This window comes from Larus michahellis, chromosome 16 (genome assembly GCF_964199755.1).
Source record: "Larus michahellis chromosome 16, bLarMic1.1, whole genome shotgun sequence".
Lineage (NCBI taxonomy): Eukaryota > Metazoa > Chordata > Aves > Charadriiformes > Laridae > Larus > Larus michahellis.
In genome coordinates this window covers 6,733,975-6,758,548 of record NC_133911.1, presented here as the reverse complement: position 1 = coordinate 6,758,548, position 24,574 = coordinate 6,733,975, and the positions used below count along the sequence as shown (strand labels likewise).

The following is a 24,574-nucleotide window of genomic DNA, read 5'->3' as shown; positions in this document are numbered from 1 at the left end:
GTTCCTGAGCCTGCCTGTTGCTGATGCTATTAGTTGTTCATCAAACAGTTTTTCTTCTCATGCAGTTCTTCAAAAAGATAAAAGTAGTAGTTGAAATCTGTATAAGGCAGCACTGCTCTCTGCTGCCCCTTCCCCTGTAACGACAGGAGCATTTTTGTAGGTTTGGTGAGCCCAATCAGAGAATAAATTCTGTTCAGACTCACGTTTTTTTGTTTGCTTGTTTTGGGCTTTTGTTTTGTTGTTCTGGGTTTTTTTTTTTGTTCCCTTGGGGTAGTTGGGGCTGTCTGACTTTACAACCTGTATTTTTAAATGCAAATACCACTGCTGGGGAAGGGATGGGGCAAGGACAAGTTCAGCGGTCATCAGATAAGCGAGACCACTCCTTTCTATCAGTTTAAGCAGAGTGAGCGGAGCTCTAAGTAATATCATAATCTTCCTAAAGACAAGTTTGCTTGTCTGATCTGTCAGAGTGTATATTCTCCACAAAAGTTGCTCCCTTTTAGACGTGTTGGTAAGTTCCCCAGACCTGTTTGGCCATTCACCTTGTGGCTCGAAACCCTTGTGTCATGGCAGGCTTGTTTCTTCTACGGTATTTTTTTACTGCCTCTTGAGTGACATCATTTAAGTGATGAGTCTCTGAGAGATGATTCATACCAAAAAAGATCTAATAATTGTTACCAGTTATTCAAATCAGCGTTACTGATTTCCCGCATCCTCCCACTGGTCCCTTGAGCTCTCCCACCCACTCATTTTTCCTAATAATTCCCAGGCTTTCTGGCCGTACGCTTGGTATGCCCTCTTTTGTGTTACTGTGCTGAGGTGTGAGCATCTAGCTCTCCCCAGAGGAACATTTAGGGCTTGGCTGCAGCAACTTCTGTAGGCAAATGGGAGCTGGAATTGAACTAGCAAGGTAGATTGACTACTGGCAGCTTCAGTAAAACTTCAGACGACATTCACATCACATCTACTTCTCTCTGTGGTGGTGGTGGTGTTGGCAGTCTGTGAGGTAGCTAGTTCAAAGCTCCATGAGTAACGTGTCTGCAGGCTACACTGTTGGGGTGCACAGAACTACAAACTGGATTGTCTAGCGGAGTTCTGCAAAGAATTACACTAATTACGTGCTCTGCACTAGCAAAGACTTGCACCAGTAGCGACCCCATGTGCTGCTGCTCTTGCAGTTTGTAGTTGTTTCTTCCCTTTTACAAGTCTTCAACTGAGGAGGCTTGTTTCTCCAGCACTGTGAATTGAAATCTGTATTGTGCAGTGATTCCTATTGTCAATGTAAACAGTAAGCTGCTGTTGAGAGCAGCTGTATTTTCTTCAAGCAGCTCCTCAGTCTGGCTCCGTTTTCCCATCATGTTCTTCTCTTTTCATATCCCTATGCGTTCTTCCCTTGATCCTGCCGGTCCGAGTCCCTTCTACATCTTTACTCTCACTTCTTTTACCTTCATCGCTCATTCTCTCTCTCAATCATTTCTTCTGTTGGCAGGAGCACGCGTGATTTTGCCCAGAGCTAGGTGAATCTAGGGTCCCAGAGATGGGAAAAGGGTGAAGCTGGATCAATTCTGGATGCCCACAATGAGATATTTCAGAACACCTTGACGTTAGGGCAGCTGGAGTTCTGAAGTTGATGTTAGGGGTGTTTTTGGCTGTGTTTCTCTGTCTTCTACGAGACCTAAAAGAAATGGAAAACTGTAGACATACAGCTGTATGGATCTACAGAGTTATTTTCCCTTCAACAGGAAAATGGCATTCACCCTCCCTATTTATTAGCCCCAGTGGTGGGGTGTTAATCTGACTTTGATGGGTGGGAGTTTGTTGGAATTTGTGCTGTCAAAAATCCTTACACGGGAAGTGAAAAGCCACTTCTGTTATGGAGCTCATTTGTTCACTCTTGCTGGGAGGGGTTGGGATGCCAACAACTGAAAAGAAGAATGTTGTCCCCAGTGTTTGAGATTAGTTGTTTATTTCACAGACAGTGGCGAGGAGAATAAAAAGTATATTGAGGAAACAGGGCACAGAGACAAGGTCTTAGTAGGAAGACATAGAGGATGTCTTCATATGACTAATAAAAATTCAGTCAATTTCCTAATACCCCAATTTTTTAAAGTAAAAATCCCCTCTTGTTTGGGGTTTTCCTATAGAGGAGATAGGGATCTAAAGCATAATCCATCCCTTGCACAGGATTCCTGGATTTTCTAGCTCACTTTTAGGTTATTTCAATGGTTCTAAGCCATGCAAATCAGTGAGATGATCACAAGGACTGTGAATTATTTGCCATCTTTCTGCAGCTTGTGAACTTAGCCCCCAAATAAACCGACAGCTCTTCTGGAGAGAGATGCTTTACATAGCAGCCTCCTCTTATGTTGGATTGTATTCGCTGTTCTGTTCAGGGGTGAAAAGTCCTGTGTAGCATGTGTTGGCCTAGCAGAATGAGCTCACACGAAAAGAGCAATATAGCTGCCCTCTTTCTTCCTTTCTGGAAAAACAAGTGAATTTACGGCTGTTCATGTATATGTAGTAAAGCTGGCACCACAACCCCTACTTTGTCAGCAGTAGGACAGTTGAAGGGAAGAAAAGCTTGGCGTAACTTTGGTATGTTATTTATTATCACTTTGCAGCCCCCTGGAAAATGAACTTTAGAAACTTCTGAGCTGATGGTAACGGTGAACACTGGGAAAACCCGGGGATCAGCAAATCCATTGTGTTGTGCTGACAGAAAGATACTGTTACAACACACTTTAGCTGCCAACTTGCTGCAGTCACTCAATCCATCATGGTGGGCTGTTGGATCACAAGCCAGTGAAACTCAGCCTGGCGTGTTATTTTAGTCTTACATGGACTGTGAGATAAACGGGGCATGAACCGGCCCCCTGGCAGGGGGTCGACCCCTAGCGCCCTCATTAAAGTGCCAATCAAAAAGAGTAATGGAACAGGGAATGGAAAGCTGGCTTCTTCAGCCTGTTACCGCTCTCAGTCTGAGCAACTTTCACAAGCCAAGGGAAACATTTCTATTCTGAATAGGAGCCAGACCGCCAGAAATACCTCCTCTCTGCTAGTCTCTGTGAGAGCAAGTGCTGAGGCTCTTGTGGGTGTCTTGCTTGTGTTGGAAACCTGCTGCTTACTACTGCCTGTTCAGCGCAGGTAATGGGAAGAGGCATTGCTTAATGCAGCCAGAAAGGGAGCAAGTTCTGTGGAATATGCAGGCACTGTGCTGTGCTTGCATTGATCGTCAGTTGGTTGGTGGCATGGTTTCTGTCACAAATTGCTCATATTTCAACATTTATGCATGAAAGATGCAGAATGCTGCTTTCTCCCCATAGCAGTCCAGTTACCAATGTGAGTCTGGAAGACTTCCTTGTGTGCGCAAGGTATGAAAGTGGATTCTTGTGCTGTGTGGGGGTTATTTCAAACTCCCACAGGAACCCACAGCAAATAGGTCCTGCAGTAATACCATAATCTTTGGGTGAATATACAGTTAAGGCTCAGGCACACATGCAGTGCTAAGCTGCTATCTTTCTTTGATGGTTAGTATTTCAAATGGGCATGTAACTTCTGCTTTGATGATGCATGTTTGTGTTTCAAATTCTGAGTGCATCCAACACTGCTGATGCTGTGGGCATTTCTGTACGTCCTGTGATGCATTTTTGGTTTCTGCTGTATAAATAAATGTTCTGCACATCAGCGTCCTTCTGGTGCGTGCTCAGAGGAGAGGGCAAAAAGGTAGCTGCTGAAAAGAAAGAAAGGTGGGTGAAGGTCTGTGTTAGGTGGATTTAGCATTTGAAATCAGGAAGCTCAAAGCTGGGGAGTTAGCTCTTAAACCTGCTTATAAATGTCACCTCTTGGTATGATCTCAGTGTAATTATGAACGTTGCAGCAGTTTATTTTTGCTCACAACGTTTTATAAGCAGATAGTTTTTCCATGTGGTTATTGGTTTGGTTTAAAGTATTTTTTTTTTAATGGGTAGGATCAGCAGTTGGAATTAGTGTCAGTGAAGCAAAATGTACAAGTAGTAACTGGCTTCCCTGTGAGTAATAGAGTCTCCTGCCACAAAACTAACACGGTGGTCAAATTTCCAGTTGACGTGCTATTGTATACTGAGGCTGGTACAGATTAGAGAGCCCTTAAGAAGCATTAGAGGAAATTAATACAGGTAGCAAGTAAAAAGTGTGATTGGAGATCAGCTTTATACTGAACTAGGTCAGAAAGAATAATTTTATCCACTTATGTACAGTATTGTGTTCTCGTATTGTTCTTGTATACCTGTCTGAACTTGGGGTGTAAGGATGTCGTCTGCATCCTCTGAAGGCTTATAGTGCAACTGCTGTTATACCACAAATAAAGCCATATTCTGGCACAGAAGGTAATGTAAAATATAGTCTTCACATTTCCGGGACTTTGACATCAAATACTGTTCCCTCCATACTTTGAGATTAAAAGAAATCCTGAAAAATGTATTGGCACGGGAAGGATTATTCAGAGGGCCTAGAATTGCACACTGGCAGAGGGAAAACAGTGGTGGTCTTCTCCCTGGTATCTGAGTTGCTGTGTCAGGGACTTGACCTTACCAAAATCAGGCTGGGCGGGGGGGGAGTCTGGTTCTGTAAAAGGTTGTTTGCTTCCTCCTTTCCCCCAACTATATGCAGGCACCATTTTTTTGCTACATCATTATTGTGATATCCAGCGGTTTGTACTGCTGATTGTCGATTGTTTGCCAAGGGCCTTGAAGCAACAGTCATTAGGTATGGTGAGTCACCCTCTTAGGTCAAAGTAAATGTTTGTTGTTGCTGTGTCTAGAGGGTTGAGGGACAGTTGGTAGGACAGATTTTTATTTGTTAAACTTTCTCTACAGCTGCAGCATCCAGGGGACTTTTTTTGCTGGCATTTTCAGTGTGCAGAAACAATTGTTCTGTAGATCCCATACACAATCCTTGTCCTTTAGGTGACCCATCCATTTATCCAAAATGTAAATGCACATGAAAGCTGTTTACTTCTCTCATGGCCTTTTAGTAGTTTTGAGTCAGACCAGAGTAGGCCTGAGGTGCAAGGTTATTCTTATCCACCGAGAGAACTCTTTGTGCTGGGCACATTGCTTGGGCAATAGTGTGTCAGCTACAGAAAACAAAACAAACCCACCAACCAAAAAACCCTTGTGATACTGGAGTCTGAGTGCATTGAGGCAACTTAACAGGCCATTAATAGAATTGGTATAATGCAGTAGGCATGCATCTCTTATGTAACTGCATTTTGCTCCAGGATTATTTTTATTTCTCTACTAGAATGTGCTGTACTTCTACTGCAGAACATAGCAAAAAAAATACACCCCCCCGCCCCCCCAATATTTGTTTGTAGTTAGTGAGTAACCTATTTTTTTTTCTTTTTGGCAAGCCTCCTTTCATATGATTAACACTGCACTCTTATATCTATGAGACATGTGCAAAGCCAGTCACAGTGTGAGCACCCAGCTTTACGTACACATCTGGTGCTGGTTGTTTTTTCTTGACATTCTCGAACTTCAGAAAATCTGCTTATAGAGAGCTATGAAAAGCATGTGGTTCAGTCAAACTGATCTGTGTCCTCTGTTAATGTAACACTTTCTCAGCGTGGTAACTTTATGGTATTATTGAGGCAGATGGCTTTGTGCTGTCCCAGTTCCCTTTTTAAGGCTGTCAGAGCATTGGACCATCTACCAGTAGGCTGTAATAAATAGGCTGTAATAAAGTCGAACCAATGAAACAGGTGGGGAATTGGAAGTGTTTTGGTCCTAGCCCTACATTTGATAAAACTAAGCATCATAATGTGTAGTGGTTAAGAGCCTACTATCAAGCATGAATTTTACAGAAGTCAACTGGAATCCAAAGCTCTGAGCATAGTTTTATTCTGCGTCCCCTCTCCCTGGAAAAATAAGACTGTATTCCTTCTTTGTAACAACTATGCTTTTAGGAATAGTTTGGAGTATGGCCATCGCTTTTCAAGATAAGTTTAAAAAAAAAAAAAGGTATGAGTATGGATGTATATACATACATTTGGGGTGGGGTGGTACATTTATTAAAGAAGTATATAAGCATACACACACAGAGTGTTATTCTTTGTAAGAAACTAAGTTGTATAAGTGTATTTTGAGCACCTGCTGACTTAATTAAAATGTGTTTTGGTGTGGGTGGGTTTTGTTCGTTTGTTACTATCCTTGCAGCAGCCTGTAACATGAAGCGAGTATACTCCTTGAAACCTGCTTTTTCAAACCCAGGTACCAGAGGTGAAATCATTGTGATTAGCAAATAGAGGAATGTTCTTCTAAGAAGAGAAGCAGAGCAAGCAAGGTTATTCCTAGAGGAGTCATCATCTAGTGATTCGTGCAGTGGAGGAAACAGGTCAGTGCTAAGCTGTGTTACAGAGGGAAAAAAAAATAGTTAAAAAATATATGTAGTTGGCCTAGGATCCTAGAAAGTAGTCTATTGATGAGAAAATAGATAAATGCTGAAGACCATCATGCAGTCTAGGAAACAGGGTAGCAAATAGATCAAAGCCTCCTTGTCATAGGGAAATGTTATGAGTATTTTCCTGTTTTGAGATGTGGCCCATTTAGCCACTTATATTCTCTCCACAAAAATGTAAGCACTGCACTTCTTGGTAAACAGCATTCACAACTTAAGCTATTCTGATAGAATCATCTAGCTGATTTATTGGAAATCTGGTCAGGGGCAGAAGGAAGGGAAGGATGTTGTTCACATCTTTCACACTGTTTTTACTTCATTTCAGGCATACCCTGTTTTGTATTTCCTGTTTCACTGCCTAGACTTTATTTATAAATGGCTATGTTTAAGTAGGTAACAGAATTGTTTATGATCCTGTAATGATGGTAACAAAAAGTCTGTTTGAGCCTGATAGTAAGATGCATAAGTGCATGTAGACCGTCACCCGTGGTTTGAGTAAAGTGTCAAAAAGTTATCAAACTTTTTTTTCCCCCAGTTTATTCTGTGACTTCAGAAAGTGATTCATTTCCCTTCTTCCAGAGGCAGCAATCAGGCAGGCACCTTACCTACTGCTCCGACCTGTACTGTGCTAGATCTTGCTACCAGAGGATTGTCTCCAGGAATTACACGTCGTTACAAAATCATGTATTGGTGAGTGGTGTGAGGTTTGTCTCTTTTAGCAGCCATATTACACATGTTCCCTGTATCTTTATACTTTTGTATTACCAGGTTGTTTACCAGTAATACTGTTTCCTCAGGGGAAGGAGAAAAAAAAAAAGTCTCTTAGTGACCTTGTCACGCTCCTGTTAGCTATATCATAGAGCTTAAAACAATATGATCCAAAAAAATAATTCTCCAAGTTTTGATTGCTTTGTCAGATACAGGGCAGCAAAACAGAAGTTTGCAGCCACAGCTGTGGATTTAGGTCAGAACAGAACAGACTTTTGTAGTTCTGCTTGTCCAGAGTTGCTTCTAGACTAAAATGACATTGCCATCTGTGTTCTTCTGCATATCTTGCACATTACAAACTTGCTTACCTAATTCAGTCACAAGTCTGTCTCATTTTCGTGACAGCAGAACACATGGGTCTGGATAAGTGTTAGAAATATTAGGATACATTTTTCCCACATAAAATTATATTAATAACCTAAGGTGTGATTTTTATTTTTTGGAAGTATATTGCTTGACTTTGGCATTGTATAGCTTGGGTAGGTGACGTACTGAGAGGCATTACTATAGCACAAAAGCATTTATCAGCTGTTCTGGTTATACAGAAGTGTAAGAAAGATGTCTGGATTTTATTTTAAAAGATGTGCTGCTTTTTTTTTTTTTAAGTTTAAATAGTTTAGCATCTATATTTCCCACTCTTAAATGACTTTTGGAAAATTAGACCGTCTCAAATGCAGATTATCTGAGAGTCCAGGTCAGAGAACTGCAGTGTAAGTCTTGAGTTTGACCTACAGTGACAACCAACATTCCAGGTGCTTGTCCAGGTTTCTACCTCAAACAGCCAAATTAGGTGATGTAGGCACAGTCTTTAGGGCTGTTCTGCCACTCAAGAGGTATGTGTCTAACTTAGAGAATTATTCATTCCTGTACTCTACAGTCATTTTCTGTTCCTGCACATAATTAACAGTTTTTCAAGCAAGGGCACACGAAGAGGTTGGGTGAAATCAATTTATTACACTTCTCCAGAATTATGGTGAAATAACTCTTACGTCAATAATCTTTATTTTACATTTCTTCAATAGCAACTCCAGCAAGAACACAAAGTTGGTCAGGGTAGGCAGAGAACAAGTTGTACAGTTCCCTGCAAAATATAGGTAAAATCAAAGCTAATGGGCTGAAGCAACGTATTTCTACCTCAGCATATCACTGCATGGGTTATAGGGCTTTGGAAATCCTACCTGCATTGTTGATGGGTTATTTAATCTTTGTTAGAGTGTGAAGGTGAACAGCTTTCTATAAAGACTTGAGCCAAAAGGCATGAAAATGCATTGTCTTCCCTGAATTGTACTGGCTGTGTGCTAAAGACAGTGGGCAGACAGAGAAAGGTGTGGTACTATCTCTCATCAGTGAATTTTTTCCTCCCCAGCTTCTGAAGTTTGAAGACTGAATCTGCTTTCACTGCTGCTGCAGTCATACCTCGTCCAATGAAACCAGGCTAAGGGTGGTAGGCATACTGTCTTCCTAAGGCTCAGAATCTGAAGAACTTTGCAGAGTTTGGTAAATGAAACTATTATGTTGTCTTGTTTGCTAATAGCTTGTGTTCCAGTTCTTAAGAATTGGAGTGAAAGCTGGAGACTTGCACTTACTCTCCACATCCTTTGAAAACTATTTTTGAGTGTGGCTCCTGGAATCTGAAAGTTATATTTATTGACTGAGTAATAATGTTAGTAGTGCCAATAGCAATAGGAAGTCCACAGTAAGAGTTCTGAAATGATATAAAAATAGTTGGGTTACAGCAATAAATAACCTCATTTGTGCTTTTAAAAACATGAAGTTGTGATTCAGTTTGTTCTGGAATGCTAAATGAGGCAATATGCTGCTTTCAGCTGTCTGTACATCACTCCTTGTAATCAGCACTCTGTGGGTCCCCTTAGGAGAAAACTTTGCCCTGTCTCTAGATGAGCGAGCAACTTCAGCCACCGTACTCAAGAGGAGCACAGCACCGGGAATGGTATCGTAATGTACTGCAATAACGGAGCCAGTTATGCTCCATGGTACTCATATATATCTAGGCTAGCGGGTACACTTTTCAAGGGTTTAAATAATGTTCTTTTTAATCATTATCAACAGTCAAATGAACAGGTTAAGCACAGTCCAAAAAAATTAAACAAATACACAAATTAGAGTCATTTTTGGCTGTGGCTCCCTGAGCTCAGGTAACTCAAACTACTTCATATGTGTTTACATGTCAGCTCCTTGTAATTGTTACAAAACTTAAGTATTTAGGCCATTCCCCTGTAAATTCTCAACACAGAGCTGTGAACTATTTTTAATTTTCCTTTGCCATCTATTTACCATTTTTAGCAGCTAGTGATCTGCTGCATTAAAAAAGAATTTTACAGGAGAGAGCAGCACGGAGTCTTGGTAGCAGAGTCCAAGAGGACTGACGTGTTAAAGCACTGTTGAGCCAATGCACTTGTTGAATTCCTTATTTTACTTAAAAATTATACAGAGAAATATACAAAAGTGATGCATTAAATCAGTTTCATTTGCATAATGGACCTTTATGGATTTTGATTTCCAGTCAGAGACCATACACACATCTACTGATACCACATTTTCTCCTTATACAATAATCCTTTGCCTTTTGGAGTTGAGAATTGGTTTAATTCTAACCTTCAGTTTAAAAGTATTCCTGTAAGCCTTTACGAAAAGATAACTAAAAGGTAAACTAAGTTGAAAGTACAGCTGTAGTAGGCTCCTTACTTTGAGTCAAAGGTTTACAAAATAACACTTCCAGAATTTAGGTTACTCAGCAGTTTTAGGAAAGTTGTGTATTCACACTTGAACCTTGCACAGTAGAAAGTGCCGTAGTGCATGCAGACGTTCAGCGCTGTGGCTGAGGGTTCCTAGTTGCTGTGAATAAAGGTATATAAGTACACTCATTCCTCAATCTTCAGATCGGTTAAACTTGATGACACAACTACTGATTTAATGTACAACGTTTGAAAAAGCATGTTATTTTTATTATTTCAAAAAGTTTTAATTTTGAAGAGCTTGTCATGAAGACAAATGATGCAATGATTTCTTCCACCTCCCCCCCCCCGCCCCCGGCATTTCCAAGGCTGGCAGAATTGCACACTAACCAGCCAACTACACACACTTACTCAATCCCAGTGAAGGAAAAAAGTTAAAGCTTTCGATTTCCAAGGCTGCTCACTTGAACTATTTAAAAAAACAACTCAGAAGCAGAGGCCTTCACAGTGCAGACTTTGCTAGGTTCCAGTGCTGTATTCAAAACAGAATCAGCTTTTTGCTTTCTAATATCTTGAAAACGTAATTGAATTAGTGAGTCCTCAGTGCAGTATTTAACAAAATGCATTTTTTTGGGGGTTAAAAACAAGGACGAAATTTCAGGGGAACACTAGGTAACTAGGTATACCTGTACTTGTGATTTAAGAAAAAAACAAAATACCCAACAAACAATCCCAAACAATGCACCCTAATCACAGTGTTAAAGCTCCAAACTACAGGCCATCTGTGCTTCAACAGCTGCGATTAACTCTTAATTTTATTTTATTTTTTAAATGTTTATCTACAGTCCTGCACTGTGAAAATCAGCTTTCTCAAGAAAAAATGAGAGAGAGAGAGAGAGAATGGCTAGTTTCAGGTAGTGCAGTAAGACTCAGTATAGCTCCTTTAATTTCTTTACACAGTAAACAGACTTCTATTTATACCAACACCCTGGTCTGTACTTCCTTATTTACATGAAACACTTTTACATATATACATGTTAGCAAAATACAGGGCTTCTCCCAGAACCAAATGCGTCTCAGCTATGTCTTTGTTATACAACTAATGCTTAAAAAAAAAAAAGCCCACCTCACTTTTTTCTTATGCACGATTCCATTTAGCTAAATACTAAAATTGTACTTTTTCCTTCCCGTATAGTACTTTCTCTAGTCACAGAATATCATCGGCCCCAGACTGATACTTGCAATTCACTCTGGCAGTACGGAAGAGGTTTTAAGAGTCCAGCTCTAATTGTTCTTGATTTTCACTGAGTCTTAACATAAGCTGTTGTTCATAATAAAGGCTCTTTGCATAGTTTATTTCTTGAGATAGCTTTACTGCAATATCTTCAGATTTCACTTTCACCTGCAAAAAGAAACGTGATTTTTTTTCTTAATGTGGTACTGCTGTCGTTTAAAGAAGAATATATTTATTTTTTATTACTTAAGTAACTGAAGGGATTAGGCTCGGGGTCTCCTGTAAGGAACAGAAATGTTTCAGTGGAGATTCCTTCTCGGTGCTGAGGCTGAAGTAATCAAGAAGTGAGGGAGGGAGAGACAGGTAAATAGAGACAGGTATTTTAGGATGAGAGCAGAAACATCTTGCAATATTTGAAGTTATTTCCTTTGCTTCCCCTCCTGCCTTTTATCTGGCTTGTCTGTTTGGAATGTAAACTGACTTGGGTCAAGGGTGAGCTTGTAACCTTGCCTGTAAAACAGACCCCTCAGCAACTACTGTAATGAAGAACAAAACTCGCTGTAATGTGTTTTAGAAGTGCGAGTTCTGATTAACTTCTACATGCCTGACAAACACTCTTTCCAATTTTAGACACTTTGCAGTAAAAAAAAATACAATGTATAGGAGGAGGAGAGACCAGAGTAAATAGACAGCAAAGTACTTAACTTTACAATACGTACATTAAACTTAAAAGTCCTTCTCAGGTAAATACACATTTCCTACAGTAACTCTTCTGCCTGCAGGAATATTTTAGATTTTGCCTTCAGCTTTTCTCAGGAGTTTAGGGAGCAAGTCCTACTGTCGCCAAAACCTTTTCAGCAGCAGCTATTTTCACTGCTAACAGAGTTTTCATTGTTGTGCAGCACAGGAAACCAAACACTAATGACCACAAACACTTTCAGCATAAAGGGGAAAAGAAACCCCTGCATGAAGGAAGCAATAGGTGCTATGTCCTTACCATTGGTTTGTGTTGTGATGGGCCTGGCATTGCTACGCCACTACTTGTATTAACAGCTTTCTTCGTCAACTGTATATACACGTTCCCATGGTCTTTTGAAACAAGGCAGTGGTAGAGATCATCATACTTGACTTCGAGGAAGATGGCATCGCGGTCTGTGTAATCGCCACTCTTCAGGAAGTAAACAGCTTTAGATGAAATGAGAACACAATAGCTGTCTATGTTCTCCACTGCTATGAAGCTGCAAAGAAGAAAAAAAAAAGAAAAAATATTCACTTGAAGCTAAAAATAGTAAACTAACACATGTCTTCACCTGTTATGTTTTGAGTGACCTTTAGAAGTCTTTCAGAAAAATTAATAGCGTAACATGTACAATTCATCTGTATTTAATTTAGACTGCTTAAAAAAATCAAGCTGATGAAGTACCCTCTCACCCAGTTAAAAAAGATCATGCTGTAAATCAAATATTAGCACTAAATGCCTGGCTTCTAGCTTTGGACATTAAAAGGGCATATAAAAATATCCTTTAACAAGGGTTAAGAAGAGTAATTTCCTTGCACTGGAACACTGCAAGTCCTGATCCTGAAGTTGAACTGTAACTTTAGTTCCATTGCCAATATGTGCAAAGTTTGCAGCCATTTATGACAAGGGCATTATCCTTCTACACATTGTAAACCTACTGTGCTTCCTTTTGCCACACGCCTCCCTTGCCTTTAAAAACAAAAAACAAGTTTAACCTGCTGCCTGGATCGGTAGCTAGAAAAGAGAAATTAGCTGTTTAACACTGGGGTGAAAGGTTAAGCAGCAAGCAGGTTTCCCCAGAGAGATTAGTCCTGAGTGATGAATAGTAGAGGTAGAAAAGACCGAGTTAAGAATATTGAGAAATATGATGGCTTGAAAAGGTTGATGTGTGAAAAAATAACAGTAAGCAATGCAAAAGTGAAATAAGTATTTCACACACAAACACTTCTCCCCCACCTCTGATTTACTACTGAAATGCACCTCACTAGCAGGTTTTTTTAAAATGCTGAAAAATTCAGAAAATTAATTATGAAATCATAACCAAGCAAGAATGCTAAATAGCGTAATAATGCTCTGTCAACAACCCGCAGCAGCTGAAGCGTATCTGTAAAACTAAGATTCTCGTGCTGCCGCGTAGCTTCAAAATTACTATTTTATGACCCGTTGCTTGTACAAATCTGTCTGCTCTTGTCCTAATACTTTCTGCAAAATACTCCACTGTTTTTGAAATCAATGAAGATTATCGGTACTAAGAGTTTTTGGTAGATCAGAAAAGCTTACCATCTCTAAAACTACTGTTGGCTCTACCATTTAAGTAATGCTTTGCACAAATTACTCTGAGCTGTATCCAAATAAACCCATAGCTATAAATGGAACTTTAATACCCAAAAATATTTCAGGAGGTCAATTGCGGTTTCTTTTTGTCGTATAAAAGAATAATTCCAGTAATTATTACTGAAGAGCACAGCCATTCCAATAATAAAAAAAAAAGGCCTGTAATGTACTTTGCCCAGCTCTAACCTTGGATAAAACTATGGGATAGGATAACTGAACTGGATTCCTTTAAGTAAAACAAAATAAACAAACAAAAAAATGTGTATTTCAGCTTAAAAAAACATAGGTGAAAGACAACGTTAAGACAGTTAGTGAAACTAGCAACTGTCCCTCAATTTTCCATCAGAGTTCAAACACTCTGGGGTAAGGTTTTTGTCTTTGAAATAAATTAAGTAGGATAGAGAGTGATATTTGTATGAAGTGTCACAGAAAACTTAATTTTAAAATAGAGCAGCATTATAGACTGCACAACAACAGTCTTGCTCCTTAGGACAGGCCTGTAAAAGCAAGTACAGTATTTTTCAGAGATTCTAGCTTTGACTTGGGTCAGACTTCCCGTAGAAGCAGAACCAGAGGACACTTGCTGGCACATTGGCTTGCTTTGCTGCTTTGCCAGCAGGGAAAGAAGATTAAAAGGTGACCCCTAATAGTGTATCGCTGTCCTTAGCAATTGTCACAGCGAAGGTGAGAAACCTGAGCAGGTTTTGTATACCCCCAAAAGCAGAACAACTGTTCTCCTGCTGGATGGTATTACCGCCCGCTGTATGGGGGACATCCATGGAGAGAACTGAAGCACTAAAAGCTACTGTAAAGTTCAGGGGAAGCAACTGGGTAACCGGACCACAGGTTTGTATTTTTTCCATAAGGATAACAGATTATAGATCTAATTTTCCAGACAAGATTTTTACTGGTGTCATGTATATATTTTGAGGAATGGAAACAGAGGTCAATGATTTAATGGCGAAGCACAGAAACGTTAGCTAATTTGTAGTTCAAGCTCTACATTTTGTTCTAAGTTTGAGTCATGCATCATTACCCATTTTCTCTTGCCAACTGTTACTTTCTTCTCTGTGTCTAGTTCACAAAACAGGTATTGAACCTTTTAAGATACTACTTCAAGATAGTACTTCTTTTTTTTAAAACCCATACTTCTACGCTATTAAAAAGATCTCAAATTAATAAAATGAAGAATTAAATGAAACATGGTCCAGTAGAACAAAGTAGAAGCAACCAGATCTCTGGAGAATTTGTGGGTTTTTTAACAACATCAGGAAGTAATTACACAATATTTTCCAGAAGTGAAACAGTGAGCCTAACTGGAAAAAAATGTGGAAACATTTAGTTAGAACAGTAGAGCAAGGTATTAAACCCCCTTTTATGGATTTAACTCTGAAGGAAAATATGCAAATAATCAGGTCTTTAAATGTGTTTCTGATTATGATACTAGGATAAAAGTCAGAGGCATAATTTTGTACTTATTTTCCATGACAAGAAACAGTGTTCTCTTGTTGAATGATGTTCCTAATGGTGAAAGTCACAGTGAATGAACAGTGTGACTCGATGACAAAAGCCCACTGATCTGCTTATGGGGTACACTTGCAAAAAGTTGACTTTTTTTGGTCACAAATTGCTTTCTTTCAGTTCTCCCAACGTAAGAGGCAGACTGTATATGCATGAAGACCCTTAAATGATATGAAAACAGGACAGTGAGAGTGTAAGATCACAGGGCCATGAGCAAGTGGCAGATTACAAACTTCCTCACAGAAGGCGGCAGAACCTAGAGTGGCACATGGCTTTCAGCCATATCTTAAGGATAACGTGTACCACAGGCATCCAAGTTAGCTTCCCTCACGCCTCATCCAGAGCCCCCTCAGTGCTCTCTGGGCAGGTCTGTGGTAGTTCACGGCTTGCTGCCATGGAATCACCAGCCACTCTGTCAGGCTGTGAGAACCAGACGATAAGGGACAGATAAGGGAAGAGCTACTAGTTCTGCCTGTATGCGTGTTACAGAGGAAGAAGAGTACAGGGTTAAGACATGCACCTGTTTTATCAGTGCACGGGGAGGGTTGGGCATGTATTATGCATGTGAAATGGACTAATGATTACTTAGAAACTTAATGAGATTTCATCTTTTGTAATGCTAGAAAGGGATGAGGGACATTAATAGGAACAGGAGTCAACAAACCAAGGCTCCAGTTCCTTCCCAGCCTGTATGTGACGTGCGGTCAATGGCGGTTAGCAACAAGGGAACCAAAGGAGCCCTGTGACACCTGCAATGATTGTATACAGCCAGAGGACAGGCCACTGTGGAAGTTATCAGGTGCTCATTCTCTGCCGCTAACGTGTACCAGGAGAAAACACACAAAATGTTATGTGCGTGTACGTGTAAAGCGGTTTTAGTCCCTCTTCCCCAAAGACATGAAGATACAATGGCAGCAAACAGAACTACTTAAAGTAACTGTGTACGTCAGTACTTACAACTCATCTTGGATGTTATCAGTCAGTTTGAAGAGGTGTTCTTGTCCTTCTGCTTGACTTTCTGAATAGTGGGGCAACAGCCCTTGAGGTCCTCTACAGCACCGCGGCTTTCTCACTCTCTCTGCTTGTGTCCTACATGCAAAATAGATGCAGAGACATGCCTTAGTGCAACAGCAGCGCTTTTCCTTCCACTTAAACCTGTCAGCACACAAAGTTGTATTTATTTTGAAATACGAGGTGTGACAAAGCCCTTAAAAATACAAGGTCTTCACAAATACAGCGCGTAGATTCTGTAATACTTGATCTGGAAGTTTTACATTTCAAAGAAATGTCTCCCAGTTTGCCTCTACAATTAAGGGGCAGTCTACTAAAGTAATAGGAGGAAGAGCAACCTAAACTTGAGTATACTGTCTGCAGATTTTGGGATCTATTTATCATGAGAGTTTTACTGATTTGACTGTTTCTCCTCTCTACAGAAAAAAAGAGTGCATCAACCTAGACAGAGCTCACATCGAGGGCGAGTGTCAGTAGTTTGAAAACTGAAGGATTATGGAAATAGGCACATGCACAGTTAATACAAAAGAAAAATCCAGGGTTGATTAGAGTCTCTGTAGTAGGGTTTAGCATACGTTATCTTTCTTGAGCATTTATTAAAAAATGACAATAATAAAGGACACATACGTGTGGCTGAACAGACATCAGAGGTTGGTACTGGCCACAGTGCTAAAGAACTGCAAGCTAGGTTCCTCCCTTAGCAGTATTTTGTTAAAAAATAATATTCTGAATTCCTTTAAGCTTTTGGAACGCCCTACCCCTGAAGAATTGTGTTACAGGCTGCCTGGCCCTGCTTTCTTCTCTGGCCTTTCCCAGCAGCATCACTCTGGGTCTGCTGCAGGGCTTTTCCGTATCTCTTTCAGGCTACTGCTGTTAGCAGTTTTCCAAGCCAGATGCACCATTTCTGATTAGTGCTCTCTACTTCCCATCTTGATGCTTTGTAAAGCTCCTGTACAATGACCTGCTTCTCTCCTTTTTGATCAAAAGACAAGGAAAAAATCCCATGTAACAAGATGTTTTTAAGCTGCTCGGCAATAGCACACTTGCCTTATAAGCTTTGCTTTCTGCAGCTGTTTTCTCTGGAGCCTTGTTTCTTCGTTACCTTTCCCTTTCAGCAGTCCTGTCCCAGACTTGCAACCCATGCACCCTTTTAAAATTTGTTTTCCTTCGAGTCTTTGACACCCTTGCCTTTTCATGGTGACAGATGTTGTTTTCTGCCCCTTCCCTTCTTGGCTGCAGTGAATGTTACTGGAACAGAATCCCTTACTTAGGTGTCATTCATGACTTCTTAGCATCATCTTTGCTGCTCCCCATTGGGTGACTGGCCCCTCGGTGTGTTTCGGCTGTCGTTGCTCTGTCTGCTACCAACAATGTATTTTGCAAACAAGGTATAGAAGCCAAAGATACTGGCTCTCCAGCACAGCAGAGAAAAACATCAGCCAATTTAAATTTTTAATACATTATGATTATCGGGTAAGTTTTGATTTTGTTAATGAGATTATTACATCCCTGACCTGCATAACAAATTACAGTGGCTCAGAAGTAGTGCTTATCACTGATCCTTTCCAAGGGAAACTTCAGGAGACACAAAAAGCTGTTCACTTCACTGCAGCTGACCTATGCTTATCCTAAGATGGAACGTCAGTTTGTCAGCAGGGAGGATGAAATGAAGAGTGGAAATTCTCCAACCAGAAGAATGAGAAACAGAGCAGGGGCTTAAGAAACTGTAACAAATGTTGTCATTAATAGTGCCAGTAAAATGTTACCAGTTGCATTTTCAGTTTTACCTCCCTGACAGATGGTCTCACTGCTTCACCTGTCCTGCTGCACTGCTTTCGGTTTTCGTTAGATGTTCATTAGTTAATTACAGCATTATGCATCCAAGCTATAAAATGACAGTACGAAAATTGCCATTTGCTACATAAAGGTACTTAAGTTTTCCTCATTTGCCAAAAGTGCAACGTCTTAAAACTATATTCTTCCAGTAGTATCATTTCTCTGAATCAGAATAACCTAACCACTAGGTAAATAGATGACTTCCACAACCTGTTTATGACTTGAAGTTACTCCACTGAGTAACAGCTGTACGTAGTGGTTAGAACTTCTCTATGAAGTATTACGACTCCAGACCGAGTCACCTCTCCTGCCCTTTACATTTTTTTAGGTATAAACAGGACTCATCTGTTTACATGACAGTATTGTTACCTTTCTGAACCTACACCAGAGGTGAACAAGTATGTCTGGTTTTACGTATTAGATTCTTACAAAGTAGTAAACAAAAGTACGCGTTTGCCTTCATGAAATGCAGAATGTTGAGGCAAAGTTCCAAAGAAATGAAAGGGTTCCAACCAGTGTAATTCACATCTTGCTGTTTGTCCTACTTCCTAACTTCCAAAAGCAGTGAAGTGGCAGAATTTCACTTAACCAGGAAGCCCCTGTTGGCTGTTAAACCTCTCTGCAGCAACTGTAGCTTCCATTGACAAGTTTCAAGAGTAAATGTCTGAAGCATCGTGTACAGTTTTTAATTAACTATTGGCCAGTAAATAACTTTTTACTTAGATACTTTCCTTTTATGCATTCAGGAAAGTTAGATAACCACCCTTACGGGAGTGAGCAACAAGGTTGCATACTGGTTTTCACATTAACCATCTTTCAGAGAAACATTCAACTGTGCTGTCTTCTGTAGTACCTGAGAGGAGGTACCTGCAGCTTTGCAAACAAGACTGCTGTAGAAGCGAGGAAAGCATAGGGCCTTGTAATCGGACCTTTTCTGTACAAACCAGAACGTCAGCGAATACTGGTTTCTAATGTCTGGCTTCGAAGCAGGTCAGAGAGAAAGTACGAGCACTACAGAAGTACTAGGCACCACAACGAGTTTCTGGAAGGCTTGGCAGTTTCCGAGTTGTGGGTTTGGTTGCGGGTTATTTTTAAGTTTTGTTTTTGTTTTTAAATGGAAGAAGTACTTAAGAGTACAGTGCTTATTGTCCCCACTGCTCCTCCACGCTGAAACGTTCATCCTGGTGATAAAAGATAATTCTCATCTTAGTGATAAGGCCAGCTCCTTTTCAACTAAGTGCCACCAGAACTAGCATAAATTGCGTTGATTTAGTCCATCAGGCCCTTGGCAAACTGGTCTGTTTGGTCTGGACAGCTAAAAACATTCCACACGACTTGATTTTTTTAATCTAAAAAATTGTTCTACTGTCTCAAGTTACTTTCTGTAAATAATAAGCAACACTGATGAAATGCAAAAAGCCGAAGATTTGTAAAGCAGAATGAACGGTGGTGTGCCCACATCTGTGTTACATTAAACATGCACTCAACAGATTTGCTGATTCTTTTTTAATAAGCACACAAAGGCAACACAAGACAGAAATGCCCTCACGTCTACTAGTCACAGCAGGGAAGAGTGCTGCTGAATGAAGACACAAAGAGATTGGAAATGGTGTCAGAAGGTTGAGGCACACACTCCAGTTCTTCGCTGTTCAGACAAAGCTGAACACTGGAGAATCTCATTTCAGATGGCTGCATGCACCACTAAAAACAGTTAACAGTGTTAATTGCTTGGCTTTTGCTTAACAGTTCACAGAATTCTTGTATCCAGTTGAGCAGTTTTAAGCCAGAAGTTTTGCGATCGAACAGATCACTGACCCACTGACGTAAGGAAGTTGTTCAGGTATTACTGATGATAATTATTTACCAACTTAGATTGAAAAAACTCTTACAAAAGACATCACATGTTTTACAGAATTCCTTTTAACCTTGTTCCTTCACTACACCTTTACCCCTGTCAGGTACCCTGTCAGGTTTACACTGCCAGGTACATAGATGCGACTCTTGCTGAGGTACATAAATACACAGTGTTTTTTGAGAACAGTAACTGTTACTCATCTCCGTCTTTCAGACCTAAAAAATTCCTTGAAGTGTACATAGATTGCTTTGACAAAAACACTAAAAATCAGAAGGTATCAGATTTTGTGTATCAACAGATGATAGTCTGTGAAAACAAAACACTGCACTTCTGAAATTATAAACCGAAGTCTGTGTGTTTTTGCTATTACACCTTTCAATTTTCTCAGTATCACACTCAGAATTATTACTCGGAATAAAACAACTTTAGGAAATCTAGCAACTTCTGAGAGAAAACAAAAAAGCACCAAGGAAAAGCCCTATGACCAACACGGCAATCACTGCAACTTTTCCCTTAAAATGTGTATCCGTGGAGTTTCTAATCTGGCCTCTTGGTAAGAGCGCGGCCCTGGCAACTGCAAATCTCTTCACAAAGCCCAACGTGAGCATGTGTACAGAGTTTGATCCGGAATTGGAAGAGTGCAAGGACACCCAAATCCTGCAGAAGCTCTAAGCACAAGGAGATGCAATTCTGGCGTCTGGGAGCGGTATTTAATGAAGAGGCTCTTCAGGGAGACTTCACCTGCTGGACTGCCTGCCTGTCACCAAACCCCGCGGCCACTCCAGCTGAGCAGCCGCTCTGCGAATCAGCCATGAAAGCCCTTTCAAAGGGGCTCCCCCCCTTTCTCTAGTAATAATTTTCTTCAAGTAGACCCAGTTCTTGCTGCCAGAACTTCCAGCAGCTGTCATCAGTGTGCCGCATTTGTAAAGGTGTTCCAGTTTAACCACCTCATCATTCCAGCCCATTTAAAGCAGTAACTTTGGTTCTGGTATAGCTCAAATTGTGTCAGTGTTTCCATTATAAACTTGTTTTTTCACGTTTGCATAAAATTTATTGATAAAAGCCTGCTCTGGGCTGTAACTTGGCATACTGACTTTTCAGTCTGGGAACAATTTTTATCCCCTTGAAATAATTATAAAACAACCTTAGTTCAAACAAAGGAAAATTGGCAGGTAATATAAGCCTATGGAACAATTCAATTGCTGCTAGTATTTTGGAGAAATAATATCAAACCTGTTACTTTCTTGGCTCTGGAAAGAGTCGGCTTCATAAATACAGGGAGTGCTTTGTCTAAGGAGGCTTTAGTGCATTTCAGACATTAAGAAGTGACTTAATCTGCTAAGTGAAAGAGGAATAGCCGTACATCTTCTGTCATTAAATACAACAACTGAAATACCTGCTACAGTTGCTCGAGTTCAATACTAAATTGCACCTGCAGCTGTCTGTAAGTGTCATCATTGCACGCACATAATTTCCACAAAATGCAGACCGGAGACAGTACCGGGACATGTAATGGGAGGACACGGTGTAAAGCATACTCAGAAGTGCCACAATCAATTAAATGCTAAACAATGTATACCTTAAAAATTAACCTAAAAGTTCAGCCATCACAGCAACAAACTACAGACGTACAGTCATTGTAAGGATAACGAAGGAAAACAGATGTATACCATTTCTGATATGGTCTGCATTTCATATCACACCTTTGCTAAATCGTAAAAATCTACTTCCACTTTTCTTCCCTCACTGATACAATTAACGTTTCAAATGCTGAACCCCTCTGACAAGCAGGAATGTCCCCTGCAGTTGCTGAGCACAAGGAGACAGCCAGCGTTAGTTTTTATGTGCTGGTTCTCCGCATCCGAGAACATTAAATGATTTGGGCCCATTTCAGAAAGGCCTGTGGCAATCTGGATTTCATGTTCCGTTGTGACTCTCCTGGCAGACAGTAATGCTGCATTTCAAAGGGTAAGTACGGCTGCCGCCTTCCCAGCACTGGGCTTTGGGGGTGCAATTCCCAACAGGCAGGTAATTTCTTGAAGACCTGACGCCTGAACCCGGAGATCTGGCACAGCTCTGGGATGGAATTCGGTCACCAATTCAGACACAGAGATGCTTTTAAGGTGTGTTAAAAATGCACACGCGGTGCAGTCAGTCCAAGTGTTGGATTTGGCATTACAATGTCTCAGTTAGATGCAAGAATGTGTAAAATCATGAGCCAGACAGCTCCCTGCTGACTGCATATCTGAGGAAGCTTATATGCACCGTTTATTCCAGCAAATGCATGGAATATATTGTGCTTGTTAAAAGTGTTCCCAAAATGCTAGTTTCAGGCAGAAACGTGCAAATAAATGGTGCCTAGGGTTAAAACCTCCCACTTACAGTCAAATCCCTCCTCTTTTGAGGTATCTACCAGCTCAGATGCTGAAGACCTTTATCTGACCCAATATACTTTTAGGAGAACTACAGCTTGCTGAAGAAGCAACTGTTTATCATGTAGGCTGTTCCTGCCAACTTCCTAGAGATGTAGCTCTTCTCCCTTCCCCTGTCTTTTGTATACAAGATCAAAACAAAACTGAAAAGTATTCATTGGGTTTATGATTGTGTATCACCTCTTCAGGCTCCAAGTTCAAAAGGAGGTTCAGAAGAGCTTGATGAGGACATCAAGAATCACTTCTTTAAAACCAGCAGAGCAGCAGCTGTGCTCGCCCAAAGGGCACGTTCTTATGACATCCATATTAACAAGCCCGAGCTCTGCGTAAGCTGTATGTGCCCGCATACCCGTCAGCTGCACGGCACTGACGCGAGCAGTGCTCTGCGCATCAACCCGTGGTCAGCCTTCGGCACTTGCTCCACTTCTGACTGTAACAGCTGGGCAGTAAACAAATGCTTTTTCAAGCACTTTGATATATCAAACATAAGTTAACAAAATGTAACACTGCCATCTCCATTTCCAGTTTCTCCCAGACTCTTCCTGTACTGATCTCAGAGTGATGACTAAAGTTGTCACCTTAAAGTTTCCAGTCTCACAAACGTGTTGAAAAACGCGCCCATCCGCCTTCTGATGCAACGCAAAAGATGCGATATTTAGCAGGGATTTCTTGCAAATACCTATCTGAAAAACACGAGCTGAACATGCCTCAGGGAAGTGCCCAGGGCCGTAACATTCCTCTGCCTCAGGGCACAGCGCGAGGTCTTAAAACTTGGGAAGGCAGGCTGCTGCCAGGCAGGGCAGCGCAGTACACTGAGCGTTAGTCTTCTTTCTGTGCTCGTGTTTATAACGGTCCCAGCAAAACCCATCAATGCTGGCCAAGCAATGCCTGTTTGTAAATGCAGACACAGTTGCTTTACTTCAGGTGTAACATACTTGGAGCGTAACAGAAATGTTTCCCTGTTGTTCTACCTTTCTGGGAAAGCAAATCCTCTTTGGGGGAGAAAGCAAACCAGGAGCCCCTGCCCGGCAGCAGGACATGAACTGCTAGGTGTGCCCGAAGCGCTGTGTGAAGTGACCCACGGTGACGGTATGTGTTTTCAGACTCTAAATACTTTTCAGTTGGTACAACGCGGGCTGCAACAGGCACGGCAAAATCCTCTGACACAAACTTCACCTAACGAAAAGATACTCGGAAAGTTTGTTTTGATTTTAAAGTTAGGAGTCACAGAAACAATTCAAATCAGCTGGCTGTACTTACAAAACTGATAAAGAGCGTTCCACATGTTAACAGCAACATTAGGTGAAAAAATTATCTATAAAAATACCAGCCACATGCTAAATGAGGTGACATCAAGGCAATAAATAGCTCCATCTGTATCAAAGAGTTTGTAGAACAACCCAGAAGACATCTCTGAACAAAAAAGTTACTATGGATAAAGTAGTACTGGAAAAAAAAGTGGGTTGGATTTTTTTGTTTTTATAAAAATCAGTTTTACATATTTTTCTCAGATCACTTTATAAATCTGCTGCACATTAGAAATCAGACACACGTGTATTTTTTCCAAGTAAAGAAAGCTGAAGGTTTACATTTTTAATAGCAATGTGACTATTTCTGAATGGCAGCAGTATATATTACATGCAGTGTGAGAGGGTTAAACAGGACAGCCTCAACTCTTTATAAACTTTTGCCCTCTGGATATGTACTCATTGGCTGCTGTACAAGACTTGAGCTGTATTACACGCCTTAACGATATGGTTCAACTGTCGGTCAGGCTCGGGGCCTGGCAATAGGCCAGACCGCAATCAATGGGACACAAACCTCCCCCTTTCAGATCATCACGAAGGCTCATATTATCTCCTTTTTGTCGTGCTGGTTAAATTTATGGAGCAGAACCCCGAAGCTGCATTCCTTGGCTTGGGCCGGCCCACGCGGGCCTCCCTTTGTTTGGTACTGTAAGCGAGGCGTGCTTTGGAGGATTGCAGGGTTGTTAGTTCAGGCACTGACTGTTTGCTCATGACTGAAATGAAAAGAGTTCAGTGGAAGGGCAAAAGGACAGCACAAGTGTAAAACCCCATCCCAGCAGGCCCTGGGCTCCCATCTACAGACTCTGGACTAGGACTGAACAGAAAACCTCACCGTTAATGACGAAGGAAAAAAAAAATCTCTCTAGTAACAGGTAAACAGCCCAGCAGTGTGTTAGCACATGCCTCGCCGCAAGGTCCTTTGCTTTCAAGTAAACCTGTAATTACTACATAAATATGTACCTCAACTAATATGGCTAAAAATACTGCTTAGAAGTGGTATTAGTTTTAAGGCAGTGCTGTATCTTTTAATTCGAAAAGAAAACCTGTCAGTACAAACAGTCCTACCTGTCCAGCTGCACGGTTTAATATTTCTACCATTTTAACCATGTGGAGTAACCGCAGAGAA

General features: G+C 40.8%; 1 protein-coding gene and 1 long non-coding RNA gene across 6 annotated transcripts in view; one reads left to right on the top strand and one right to left on the bottom strand.

The window, feature by feature from the left end:
* The first annotated feature begins 6,246 nt into the window (after nt 1-6,246).
* Nucleotides 6,247-8,965, top strand: LOC141751955 (uncharacterized). The gene is made up of 3 exons (XR_012590152.1): nt 6,247-6,372; nt 7,015-7,125; nt 8,570-8,965. It is a non-coding gene; the product is annotated as an uncharacterized LOC141751955 (long non-coding RNA).
* A 651-nt stretch (nt 8,966-9,616) lies between these two features.
* The window catches only part of VPS13D (vacuolar protein sorting 13 homolog D), a 101,874-nt gene continuing 86,916 nt past the window's right edge, over nt 9,617-24,574 (bottom strand). For all 5 annotated transcript variants that reach the window (XM_074609619.1, XM_074609622.1, XM_074609620.1 and 2 more), the window contains 3 exons: nt 15,965-16,096; nt 12,131-12,371; nt 9,617-11,301 (listed from right to left, as the gene is read on the bottom strand). In XM_074609619.1, the coding sequence (XP_074465720.1) occupies nt 11,170-11,301; nt 12,131-12,371; nt 15,965-16,096 (505 nt within the window). In that variant the 3' untranslated portion in view covers nt 9,617-11,169. The remainder of the gene's footprint in view (nt 11,302-12,130; nt 12,372-15,964; nt 16,097-24,574) is intronic.